Genomic DNA, 14,022 nt, shown 5'->3' with positions numbered 1-14,022 from the left:
TTACCTACCTTGACACGCATATGAAGTGCCTGATCCATAGGGTTCAGGATGACGTGGGTCCACCCTTTGCAGCTCCAAGTCTTCTGGAAGGCTGTCCACAAGGTTCAGGAGGGTGTTGACAGGAAGTTCTGACCGTTCTTCCAGAAGCGCATCGGTGATGTTGGACCAGAAGGCCTAGCTCTCGGTCTCGGGTTGAGGTCTGGACTCTGTGCAGGCCAGTCAGACTCTGTCCTCCATGTCTTTCTGGATCTTGCTTGGTGCACTGGTGCACAGTCATGTTGGAGAAGGAAGGGTCCAGCTCCAAACTGTTCCCGTGGAATTGTCCAACATGTCTTGGTATGCTGAAGCTTTCACTGGAACTAAGGGGCCAAAAACAAGTCCACACCATAATCCCCCCTCCAGGGAGCTTCACACTTGGCACCATGCGGTCAGACAAGTAGCGTTCTCCTGGCGACCGCCAAACCCAGACTCGTCCATCACGAGAAGAAGCGCGATCGGTCGCTCCAGAGAAGGCGTCTCCACGGCTCTGGAGTCCAGTGTCTCCATGCTTGACACCACTGCATCCCAGCTTTGCATTGCACTTTGGATGCAGCTGCTCGGACGTGGAAGCCCATTCTATGAAGCTCTCTGCTCACTGTTCTTCAGCTCCTCTGAAGGACACATGAAGTTTGGAGGTCTGCAACCACTGACTCTGCAGAAACTCGGCGACCTCTTGGCTTGATGCGCCTCAACATCCGTCAGTTTACGTGTCCTAACACTTCATGTCTGAGTTGCTGTCGTTCCCAAACACTTCCATGTTCTTCTAATCCAGCTGACAGTGGAATATTTAGGAACGACTGTATTTGTTGCACGTTTGCATCCTATCACAGCTCCACGCTGGAATCCACCGCGTCCATCCTTTCACAAATGTTTGCAAAACCAGTCTGCACGCCCACGGGCTTGATTTTATACACCTGTGCACCATGGAGGTGATTGGAACACCTGATTCCCATTATTTAGATGGTTGAGCCAATACCTTAATGTATTTCAGTCCCAATGATATTTTACATCAGTCATCCGTCCTGTGAGATTTGAAAGACTTTCTTCATCCATTTTTGCACGTGAATGTTCTTCGTTCTACTCGGAAATTATTCAAAGTGTCCGAGAGAGAAAGTAAATCCCGCATTATTTGATTAATGTTTCTTCTTTTTTTATCAGAAGAGTTCGAATATTACTTCGATCGCATCGGAAATATGTCAAAACATCGAAGGAAAAGTCAAATATTTTTGCCGACAAGTATTAAACATAAGAGTGATATTAAAAACTTTTATTTGCATTTATTCGGTGTGCATTTTTGAATTTAGCATTGATGAATTTGTTTAATCATCATCCATCTTTGTGCTTTGGCGGTGGAGTTAAACAATGTTATCACACTTCCATTTCACCCAAACCAGAACCCAGACTGTTTCAATCATGTCAAGCTTTATTTCACGCCGGCGGAGTCGTGATATCGATCAATTTTCCCGCTCTTCAACTGTGGGGAGTCTGATTTGATTCATTGGTCACAGTGTGTACTGAACTGAAAAAAAAAAAAAATATATATATATATATGTACCTTTATCACCTGATTCATCAAACTACTATGGAAACATTGATATGTGTTTTATGCTCATTTTTTTTTTTTTTTCTGGCACTTCCTATAAATTGTACATAAGAATAAACTTTGATTGATCGACCTCCTCGTACATGCCGATGAAATAAAAATATTACAGGTTTGAGTTCAAGAAATTCTTTTTGGAATTTATGACCGTGTCCAGTCACTCCTGAATGAATTACAGTTAAGGGAAATATGGTCAGTGTTTAAGAATCATTTATTTACTGTGTATGGGACCCAGTGTGTTACATCTGCATGAATATTTGATATAAATATTAAAATTAAAAACAGAATGTACTACATGAGTAGAATTGGCTCAGCCAGTTATATTGAGAACATGCATCAAATGCAAGATGGTTTACTGTATTACACTAACTAGTACAAACTGTAGCCGTATAAAATTGATACAAAATATTAAAATGTAATTTTGAAAAATCATTAAGACAATTATAATATATTTACAGTGTCTTTGCTTCTATCATTGGAACACCCAATACAAGCAAAAGCCATGTATTACAGTAAAATTCCAGGGATCGTGTTTTATCAGATATAATTTGATTTACAACAGTAATATTTGAGAATGCTAACAGGTTAATTTGAGGTTAAAACCATCGTCTTCTAAGACGCCGTAGCGACTGGCCTTGGAAAACAACAACAGTGCAGAATTGACCTCATGTGGGACCAATAACTGTTTCATCAAATGGCACTGATGAAATAACGTCCACATTTGTAAAGCGTCTTTGTGTACCTTGAAAAGCGCTATACAAATCTTATGTATTATTATTATTGTTTTCCCGCTGGATATCTTCACCAGTTATCAGGCTCCATCTGGGTTGAGCCCGGCGTTCTTCCTGTTTTTTTTTTTTCCAACAAAGGCTCCGTCAAATGGATAAAAAATGACGCCGACCTCCAGAACCGACCTTTTAAGGTCACCGTTGTAGCGCGAAACATTTGAAAGCCTTTACAAAAGCAATGAAATGATCCTAAATGACAAGTGGTTCACGTCGATGCTGCAAAATAAATGACAAATTAAATTAAAATACATTTGAAGTTTACGGTGCAACATTACTATGTCGTGCTAAATAGGAGGTACCACAGCAGGTAATAGAAGCTTTCATAGTCATATATATCATGGTCATATCTGAGATTTTATATCGTAGTTTTGCCCTCATAGTAATATCTGTGTTACCATGATTTGTACTGGAACTTGTCTGAGCAACACATAACATGGTAAATTCTAAATATATTAAATTCCATGTCACGTACCTTCATAAATGTGAGAAAACAATGACATATATCCTTCTCGCACCTGCAGTACCTGTGCAATAAGAGCTAGCGGTATTTAAAATGCCATTGCGGTAACTTTGTAAAGTATCGCGGTATTTGAAACCGCTGAAATTGGAGATAAAAATTGATATATCACAATTCTATAATGTGCTTTACCAGTAATTTTAGTATATCTTGAGCACCATACACTTTCGTAACATCATTTTTTGTACCATGGTCATATTTTTGGTGTCATGACAAACACAATTGCATTACATGTAGCATATCGACGTGTACCATGGTAGCATTTTCTGTGTTATTACATTTACAAAGCATTTCTTTCAGAGCCGTGACCTTTGTACGAGCAATGAGTGACACGCTTAGCAATATTATGCTACAACATCAACAACATTTCCCATGGCCTGTGCAACAGTGACATCTAAAGTTTCACGGCTATATTTGTGATCCGGATGAATCAGATCCGTCTGCCGTGGAAATAAATACATAAAGAAATAAAGACTTTGGAAATTTACTTGGGGTTTACATCCGGCATGTTAATCAAATTTTGAAAAAGGGCTTTTTTTTTTAATAATAAATGTAATTTATTGCAATGTTCTTCATAGAGAAATACTGCAAAAACACACTTTAGTGTGTTGTGACTAGAACTTGTACCGCCAATGAGAGAATCCTACTGGCCGACGACAGGAACGTGGATTTGGCCGTCGGCAGCTTCCGTGTCCGTTTCTGCGGTCGCCATGGTGACAAATATGACAAACCAGCAGAGAAAAATAGACGTGATTGACTTGTTTTGAATCTGTGGGAAAAAAAAAAATTCCATATCGGCGATTGACGTTCTCCTGCATGTGAAACTCAGGCGATATATATTTTTATTTTAAAGTCTGTGGATGGTGAAAAGATAATCCTGTGATTAAAAGAATCGGAAATAAAATGCAAAATTCCCATGTAAAAGGTTATTTGGAAAAAATAGCCAGTGGTGTGTGTGAATAAATATCGATGAACGAAAGCACACAAAAAGCACAGGACACACAGTCAATTACTTTGACATAAGCGCTTCCTCTTTTTATTTTGTTATTATTATTTTTTTTTCTGAATTTGTTGACGCTGCCCAGGAGATTTTATGACATCTTTTTTTTTTTTTTTCATCTTGTCAGTTAAGGAGAAAGAGTTGCTCAAGTAAATCAGCATTCACAGTCAAATTTTTATACTTGATAAGTCTCTTTTCACAAATGCTGTTGAAATAACTAATCTTTTTTTTTTTTCTTTACATGTTTTAAAAATATAAAAGTTGAATAATAAACATTCCATTGAAATATATTTTTTTAATCCTTTTTTTTTCCTGTCCATTGGCACAATAAAACTATATCCAGCATCAGTCTGTTCAGCATAAAGACTACTGGAGTGAAGCTCCGTATCCTTTTTTTTTTTGTTTATTTTATTTATTTATTCTTTTTTTTTTTTCACTGCCTCTTACTGATAGAGACACACATCAACGAATGACCTAATCAATCAACCAATCAGTCGATATTGACATCCTGACGGTCGCGTGGTGCCTGTTTTACATCGTTCCTGGCCCTGAAAATCACCTTGCAAAATAAACATGTGCAGGCGCTGCAGGATAAAAATAAATGCAACAAAAATAACTTGAAAGTACAAATCGGATCAACGGGAAAGATGGTGATAAAACCCATCTTGATGACAAACGGGGAACATTTTCACGGCGGCTTTCCTTCAGATTGAAACACTATCTGTTTACAGCCGCCGAAAGTGGAAGTGGAAGGAGTTAAACATGATCCTTCCGTATCTGTAGCATCTGTTGTGAAAGGGCGACACATGGGAGTAGTTTGTATGGGAAAACACGTAGCTCGGTTTCCCATACACGCTCCAAAACATTGACAGCTGTCCGCCGATGCTTGTTGAATTCTAGGATTTCGCTGTTCGAATTTGGCTGTTATTCCGCCAGCTTGAAAAATGCGGTACAGCGAATGCCATATTTGAGGTCGAAAACGTAAATAGATGAAGACGAACAAGGGATTGAGCGATCTGGAAATAACACCGGAGGTCCAACTAGTTTGAACTCCCACATCGAAACGCGCCACTTTTTGACAGAGAAAAGAAGTGACGATAAAAACCTATGCGTTTTCCAGACGCGCCGGACGCTTCGGTCAAAGGCAGAGTTTAAAGTTTGCCGCGCATGCATTTAGAAATCTGTTTTGCATATCAAGCATTCAGGAACAGCAAATCATGAAACTGTGTGATGCACCTTTGAGAACCTTATTTTATCAACATTTGTGAAAGAGGAGGCAAAGAGGGAGGGAAAAAGGATGAGGTGAGAGGAAGAACGCTGGCAAAACAAATGGCTGAAGTTTGTGCACATAAACTAATAACTCCAAAAAAACAAAAAAAAAAATCCTCTGCTTTCCATAACGGTTGATTAAAAAATATTTTACTCCGATTTTATTTTATTTTATTTTATTTTATTTTATTTTATTTTATTTTATTTTATTTTATTTTATTTTATTTTATTTTATGATAGCACATGTAGCTGAGTATGGCTACACAGGCTGCTTGCTTGGGTCAAATGGAGTTTCACTGAAAAGAACTTCCAACAAATTTAAATAGCTACTGAGTTGGTTTGAAAAAAAATAAAATAAAAATGTTATTAATAAAAAATTAATAAAAAAAAAAACCCTATGACTATGACTGAAATCATCTATTTATTTATGTTTTTTTAACATGATATGTAAAACTAACTTGCTTTTTCTTGCAGGCTGATTTCAGAGCTTGCAAAACAGGAATGTGTCTCTCAAATCGCAGTGAAGTTGTGAAAAGAAAAGCGACACAAAGAAAACCTGGACAGCACGAAGGGGAGCGGCATCCCAGCGTTACAGTCTCTACTTTTGAGGAAAGTATATTTTTAAAAGCGTTCTAGAGGAAAACAAAAAGAGAAGTGGTCTAAAGGCCGACAGAAGTGGGTTACATATTCTAAAGCTGGGGGACTGGATCATGTTTTTTTTTTTTTTTTTTTTTTTTAATTCATCATTTAAAAAATATACACAAATTAATATTTTGCATAAATACAACACATTTTTTTTTTTTCACATGTAATCCTTAATCTCAAGCCCCGGTCATGGTGGGGATTTGAATGGCTTGCAGGTTCATGCAAAATATCTCATGCTCGTCAAACAATGTCTTAAAAATGCATTTCAGATATTTGCTTCGTGTGTGTGTGTTTGTGTGTGTGTGTGTGTGTGTGTGTGTCTTGTAAGTCCCTCAGTGATATTCTTCTCTGTCTAATTTGTGCGTCCCCCCCCTCCCAAGGTGCACATCCATGAAGGTGTCTGGGAGGAGATGCAGGAGATGCTGCTCAGCACGTATGAGTGAATCTGATGAACGGGACGAGTCAACTTTGCATAAAGATTGCGGTAAAAAAAAAAAAAAAAAAATTGTCATCACTTATCCCGCTTTTTAAATCCAGACTTGATTCAGACCATGCGTTTTTTTTTTTTTTGTTTGTTTTTTTTTGCTGAAAAAAAAAAAAAAAAAAAAAAGAGCTACTGCAGTTGCTGAGATGTTTGGGAAGCTTCCAGAAGTATCTTCAGTGATGCCTCTGTTTTTAACTTAAACAGCCAGTGTCATGTTCAGGATCTAAATGAAACCAAAACATCCATATTTGCATCTGTAATCCATTTTCAGGGTTTTTTTTTTTTTTTTCGTCTTCCCTTAGATCAGTCTTTAAAAGCATCCGTCGGCCTCGGAACCCGTGATATCGCTGATGTTTTCTGATATGTACGACTAAATATCAGCCAAACCGGTGGCCACTGCGGCTCAGACTCAGGGGGGGGGGAAGCGGTCGGACACACGCCGCCTTGCATAGCGCTTTAAATAACAAAACAACGGCGCGTTCACGACACGTGAACACTTCTTACCGCACGTCGTCGTAGCGACGCAGATCATATTTAACGGTACGGTTTCCGGCTCCGGGTCCGTGCTGCTTGGCTGGTAGGCACTAAGCTATGGTTTGCTCTGGACTTTATTTTTTGAAAAGGTGGAAAGGCGTTTGGTTTGGCAGCCTTTCTGAACCGGGGGTTCACCGTACGAGCGCGTCACATCGATGAGGGAAACGTCCAAGTCAAGGTCAAAGTCAACGTGATGCATGATTGCAATGGGTCCTATTATTCTCCTCGTTGTTTGTTTGTTTTGTTTTTTTAATGTTCCGCATCCTTTCCATTGTTTACATTCGATCTGGATGCGGGTGACGGAGGGGCGGCGCTTTATAGGGTTTTTCTCTAGAAACTCAGCACTGAAAGGTAAAAAAAAAAAACAAAACAGGGGTGAGTGAGGACTTGAAGTGCACACATAACCATGTTTGACCTTCAGGCACCGGACGAGACGAGGATCGTCTGAAAATAAATTCATGCGTTTGTGTTGTAACGTGGTTAAATATGTTTAAATCTCCAGATTTAAAAAAAATACTTTTAAGGTGATTTTAAGGAATCTGTTCGGACAAATTGTTTATCTTGACAAAACATGCCTTGAATATTTTAATTCTTTCACATATTTTACATTTAGTTCAGGAACTAAATGCTATATACAAGCAGCATAAGCGATAATTTGGTGCTGCTGTTAAAGAATTGGAGGTTATTAGTTGGACTCTTCTACCCGTTCTGTCCACCCTTCAATTTATACCGATAAAAGGGAAATAAATTATATTTGGCCATTTAATTGAGTTATTTGTTGGACTAGAAATGTAATCAATAGTAACGCATCCTTTTCATCTTGTTTGACACACATCACTCCCATCTTGTGGTAAAAGTAATATATTACACTCGAGGGTGGCGAGTGAAGGTTCCTTTTGATTTTAATCTTGAAAAACATTAAGTATCACACTGATCATCATCAAAAGGAAAATTCATCAAATAGATTATTTTATTCAATAATCCAATAGGTTCAATGCTTTTTTTTAATTAATAAATGAATAAATAAATAAGCTCAAGGTTATCTGCTCATGATTAGTGATGTGTTGATAAAGTGTCGTTGTTTTCTGATGCAGGTCCGGTGCCAGTGAAGGTCAAAGGTCATTCAGTGGAGTGGTGGAGGGTAAACTCTTTCATTTCCTTCATATTTATCCACACGTATAACTAATTCTTGTCATCGCTTGACATCCAATCACATTATTTTCTCATATAGATACATTTGGCAATACAGGGGTCCCAGGAAAAAATAAGAAAATAACGAAAGAAGACAAAAGGGGCTTTGAAAAACAGAAGAATTTTACCCACCATCGCACCAAAAGAAAAGTTTATTGTCATGCAGGCGTTCTTGGACATTAATTCTTATCTTGCTTTACAGTCTCATGTGAAAAAGACATGTCAGCGTTGTGCTTTTTTATTTTTTAAAAAGAATCCAGTTTGTTTTTGTTTTCTAATCATTCTTAAAGTGAATCTTAATATCTCATTTTTGCATGTCTTGTATTTCTATCAGCTCCGCATCTTTTTTTCACATGAGTGGATTCATAACACACAAAAAAATAAAAAAAAGTCCCATCAGTTGTGAATGCGAATATTCTTTGAGGTACTTGCGATAAATTATAACTTCAGCTTAGTCTGCCAAAGCGCTACGTCGCTACGACGCTACATCGCTACGTTGCTACATCGCTACGTCGCTACGTTCAATTCTTACAATGCAGTAACCAAGTTCTTTTCAAGATTATCTAATGCACTACTTAGTAAAGAAGTCCTAACTTCATTATCTACCGGTACACTTCTTATATATCCTGCTGGCAGCAAAAGCCGGTGAACATTTTAGCCGCTGGCTCGATAACATCGGAGGCATCCTATTTCTGCACCACTTACACTTTGACTAAATATAGCAGAGATCTGGCCTATTATTGATTGTTAAAATAACTTGACAAAAGTTTTAAAGAACCTCATTGTTTATGACCAACGCGGCGGTCTGGTGGATTCATATTAGAATCCAAGGGAGAGATAATAAAATATGTGAAGTGACCTTAAACTTTGACAACACATTATAAGATGTCGGCATCTTTTAATGTGTTGAAAGTTGCTCGGCGTCTTTGTTTTGCAGTTTTGTAGTCCTAACTCTTGGCAAAGCTGTTTTGTCTGTGAATAAATTCATAATAACAAAATCGGCTGACCACCCAATAGTGACTTTTGTTTGGTTATTTTGACTTTTCCCTGAATGATAATTTTCCCAGTTGTTGAGCTGCCACCACATGCATTGGATTTAAGCTGTGCAAAACAGTAACGTTAACAATTATATTTAAATGATAAAATAGAATAAAATAAAATAAAATAAAATAAAATAAAATAAAATAAAATAAAATAAAATAAAATAAAATAAAATAAAATAGAATGAAAAAAACATTCATTTCACATATTTCTTTGAGGCTGAGGTAAATGTTGCTCAGGCTCTGAATTCAATGTTTCAAGTAGCAATAAATATTATAACAATTCAACCTACTGAGTTATTATTTTGATTAAGTCAGATTGAACAACAACAATTGTATGTTTGGTTTTTTGTTTTTTTCTTAATTTGTTTTAAGTTGTTGTGGGTAAAGAGTATCTGTGAATTAATTCAACATCCTGGTAAAGCGGCCTTTGTGAAAACCACACATTTTCTCAACACAGAAATTGAAAGACTTCTATGATAGCAGAACCCAGTCTATATTTTTAAGCAATAAAACTTTGTATCACCATTAAAAAAAAAAATTATATGTAACCCAAAGCATGGACATGATTGGCCAAATTGCCTTTTACCATCCCAGGTTACCAAAAAGTGATATTTGGTGACGGTCCTCTGTGTCCAAGACTGATCTGCAAAGCGCGCTCAATCAAACATACGCATTTGCGTGTGTGTGTGTGTGTGTGTGTGTGTGTGTGTGTGTGTGTGACTGGCTGTCAAATAACTCCTATGGATCACAACCACTAAACAGAAAAAAATTGATAAATAAAAATAAAAAGAGGTAACAGTGTTGATAAACATACTTACATAAATATAACCGTTTCCTTCTCAGGTATTTTGTGAGTATCAGCGTGCATCCTGCACTTTGGTGCCAGTTAGCAGAAAGCAAACATATAAGAGAAAAGCATGCACAGTTCAGAGTGTTCGGTTAACCTAACCGCTAAAATGTTCTGGATGTAGGATTACCCGGAGATAACTAGTCAGCCTCGAAACTCAGTCCCGTCTTAACAAGAGAGGAAGAGAAAGAGAGAGTGAGCTATCCACTACATCGCCATAAAACTGCTCTTCTTGTTGAAAAATGAAAATGCCACTCGTCTTCAATTCATTATCAAAACTTGACACAATGGCGTCTCTATTTTTTTTTTTTTTTTTTATTTATCTTTTGACATATTCCCTGGTAACATCCATCCTGTTTTAATATTTCTGGGGTGCTTAATAACACTGATGTCATGCTACATACTGACAGCCAGCTCGGTCACACCGACGAGTTTATGGGGGTTTTTTGTTAAAAGCCTGCCGTGTCTCTTAAAGCTGCGCGACGGCGCTTCCGAAATCAGTTTCGGGTTTCGAGGTCCGTGAAAAAAAAGCAATATTTGACATCCTGTGATGAAAGTCTTTTGGCCAAACACACCAATGAAGCAACTACAACAACAACAACAACAACAACAACAACAACAACAACATAAGCTTGTGCAACTCAGCCACCATGCAAAGGCGCTGTGAACTGCATGTCACACACTGTTTCTCCAACACACACACACACACACACACACACACATAAGGTACATATCATCCGCGAATACTTCCGGTCCTCAGAAGCTGCTCTGTCGGGACGGATCTTGGGTGTGCGAAGTTTTAGAGTTAAAAACGATAGAATGTAAGTCAAAGGTCAAAGGTCAAATGAGTGCAGCCGGATAAGCAGCCTTGCAGGACCGGAGCGGCGAAACACCAGATCTGGGACAAATAATAGCAGCCAAAGTGATGCGACGAGGTGGATTTGAGCACGGTGTTGCTTGTGTTGAGGTGAGGAGGGACGTTTGACCCAGGTGTGGTTTAAATGAAGGTTATTTGAAAAAAACAATAAGGGGACGAGAGTTCGAGGAACAACAGAAAACACACATTTAAGTGTCACGCTGGAAGCGAACGAGGCGCGAGGACAGCCGTGCTGTTCTTACATGGGTTTTTGTTTTTCTTTCTTATTTTTTTCCTTATTATCACCACCTTTTTGTCTTCCTCAAACGCCTCCTTCTCCTCTTCCTCCTCCTCCTCCTCTCTCTTTGACGCCGCTGAGCCGACAGTTCCCGAAATGCATCGACCCCTCCACTCCAACACACACACACACACACACACACACACACAAACACACACACACACACACATACACCAGATGATTTTTGCAGTCACTTCGGTGTCTTTCCTTTCCTCTTCTTCAGTAGAATCCAAATGAGTGATCTATTTCTCCATTTTTTTTTTTTTTTTTTTAATTTCGTTGCCGTGGCGGCGCCGCGCCTCGGAAATATGGGGGAACAGTTTGGTTGAAAGAAGGCGGGGAGATGCGACGGTAAGTTGTAGCGGGGAAGGTTGAAGGTGTTCTCCAAGGAAGGAACTCACAGGCACGCACAAAACAGAAAAAAAAAAGTCATTTTCCCCTTCGTCTTTCCATATTTTTTTTTTCCACGTGTGCATTTTTTTTTTTTTTAGTTTGTAATAAACACGGGTGCATACATACATACATACATACATACATACATACATACATACATACAAAGGGGGCACAGAAAGCTTTAGAAAGAGATACCTGAGTCGTGAGTTGATGGGTTTGTTTGCTGTTCAGCGAAATGTTCAGGGTTGCCGTTCGCGTGGGAGATTTCAGCGCAACTTACAAGTTTATCCGGGGAATCAGTATCAAATATTTTATTTAACTGAAGATTTTTTTCAGTCAGACAGTTTTGATGTCATTACTTCAACCACTAGATGTCCCTGTTGACCGGGAAGCGACGATCCTGAGGCGGAGAAGCGCAATATTTTTCACTTTACTGAAGTAAAAATATGGATTAACCTATTTATTCATATGGTTCATGAATGTGATTTCTATACACACACACGCACACATCTTATATTGCGGATTAAAACATGAATAAATCATAAGCGATGCTCACCTTTGTGACCATTTTCGGTTTGACCTAATGATTTATTTCAATATATTGTAAAACAACAACATGAACTTATACTAACTGACTGGCAAGAGAAAATCTGGGATTTTTATTTTTTTCAGTCAAGTCAGATTTCTATTTTTCATTCACCTTACATACAGAATCCCCTGTTTTCCTCTAAAATATCAATTTTTAGTTATTTTAATAATTATGTTTTTTACAATTCACCTTCAAATGCAAGTAATTCCATGAATCAAATATTTTATTCTATAATTTCAATTTAGAACATGTTCAAAAAGTAGGAAAACAGAGACTTGTTTGCAGAGTTTGCACGCTCAGTCACCAGGGATTAACAGGTTTGCCTGCGCTTGTTTACATGCAGTGTGGCAGGTAAACAATATGATATCTGTTTTATCAAAGCTGCCCTCATTTTTTGGAGATTTCAAAACATCCTCAGGTGATTTCTTGTAAAATATTTACAATTGGATCTCAGAAGGATTACAGGGGAAAGAAATGGAATTGAAGCGAATTTTACTTTTCATGACATCTTCTAATTTGTGCGAAAGGCAGTTGTAGCCTTTCAAAGCACCAGAAAACTGAAATCTTACGCATTCTCTGTGTTATTTAAAAAGAAATAAAGAACAAAATTGATTTAACCGCGATTTTTTTTTTACAGCAATTTAGAATCTATAATATAATCACATAATATCATATATTCTAATATATAGTATTAGAATATATATAATGATATATTTAATATTATAATGTATATGATAATATTACATATTATCATATATATCATATTATATATCAATATATCATATATATTATATCATATTATATTATCATATTAGAATTTATTTAATATTAAATATTAATGTTATAATTCCAAATGTGCAGTAAAACCAGCTTTTCATGCTGCTTTTAATTTCAACTTACATTATATTTCTAATTGGGGCTGCTCAGTAAATATTATTGAATAAAATTTGGGATTTGGGATTCACCCCGGATCGATCGCAGGGCCGCGCACGTTTCGGACACGTTCACCCCCTCGTACGAACATCGGGACGATTTCGGGTGCAGCAAATATGGAGCCCTTTCTTGTAAGTTGCATTGAATTGTCGAGCTCCCGAACCGCCGCGGCGTCTCTCGTTTGGAAATCGCTGCAGTTTGAAAACAAGTGTTGAAATGAGGACAGCGGAAAAGAGGACAGGAGGGAGTGTGACACGATGCTGACAGTTAATGAGGACAGATGAAGCCGGAGAAGCGTTTTGTGAGACTGAAAGGTCTCTTTCTTTGTTTTGCAGAGAGACAGAGCTGGAAGAAGCTGGATTCTTAGTTCACAGTTTTTGCATATATCTGATAAGCACAGGGGCTTTCAGACCAATTCTCTGTGAAAAGAAAGAAAAGCACCCCCTGCCAATGAAAAAAAAAAAAAAAAAAGTAAATAATACATAATTGCTATCCTCGTAACATTTCTCTTATCATAAATATCTGGAGATCGATAGGAAAGCAGCTATACAAGACCTAATAAAAAATGTAAACTCTTCCCCACCTGTAGAAATAAACTCTCCCCCCCCCAGATTCCAGCCCTGGTTTGTTACCTAACTTGGTCTGTTACAACCAGTAGCATCACAGCAGTTTGGCATGCATCAAGTCAACCTGTCCAACCTCTTGCATTCAAACAGGTAAAGATCTTTTTGCATGCTTCGGTAGTGCACGTCGCACATGTTGATAGATACTGTACATCCAAACAAATTCTTAGTAGTCTAAACGTTATATGCATTCAATAAGCTTAATACTAAAATATCAGACCTCTGCATATTATTTGTCACATCCTTATTGCTTGCAGTGGAAACCCATGCAGAATCATCTACACCAGACATTTTACATATTTACATCGTCCCGGCCAAACAGACTCAGGGGAAGAGGTGGACACATGCTCTTCTTCGTCCGGGAGGTTTTACA

The 14,022-nt window shown here is 37.9% G+C and overlaps 1 protein-coding gene and 1 long non-coding RNA gene across 3 annotated transcripts in view; one reads left to right on the top strand and one right to left on the bottom strand.

The window, feature by feature from the left end:
• Positions 1–3,953: 3,953 nt before the first annotated feature.
• Positions 3,954–14,022, bottom strand: part of LOC147230715 (voltage-gated potassium channel KCNC1-like) — a 72,401-nt gene continuing 62,332 nt past the window's right edge. Inside the window, exon 6 of one of the 2 annotated variants that reach the window (XM_086154211.1) lies at positions 3,954–7,220. In XM_086154211.1, the coding sequence (XP_086010337.1) occupies positions 7,207–7,220 (14 nt within the window). In that variant the 3' untranslated portion in view covers positions 3,954–7,206. The remainder of the gene's footprint in view (positions 7,221–14,022) is intronic. The other variant, XR_015106730.1, reaches the window with a different exon arrangement.
• LOC147230716 (uncharacterized) lies at positions 6,238–9,469 on the top strand. Its single transcript, XR_015106731.1, has 3 exons — positions 6,238–6,342; positions 7,971–8,017; positions 8,108–9,469. It is a non-coding gene; the product is annotated as an uncharacterized LOC147230716 (long non-coding RNA).

This window comes from Fistularia commersonii, chromosome 10, assembly GCF_037954325.1.
Source record: "Fistularia commersonii isolate RoL2024-O1a breed Wild chromosome 10, RoL_Fcom_v1.0, whole genome shotgun sequence".
NCBI lineage: Eukaryota > Metazoa > Chordata > Actinopteri > Syngnathiformes > Fistulariidae > Fistularia > Fistularia commersonii.
The sequence above is the reverse complement of the archived record's forward strand: the minus strand, read 5'-3'. Positions and strand labels throughout refer to the sequence as shown.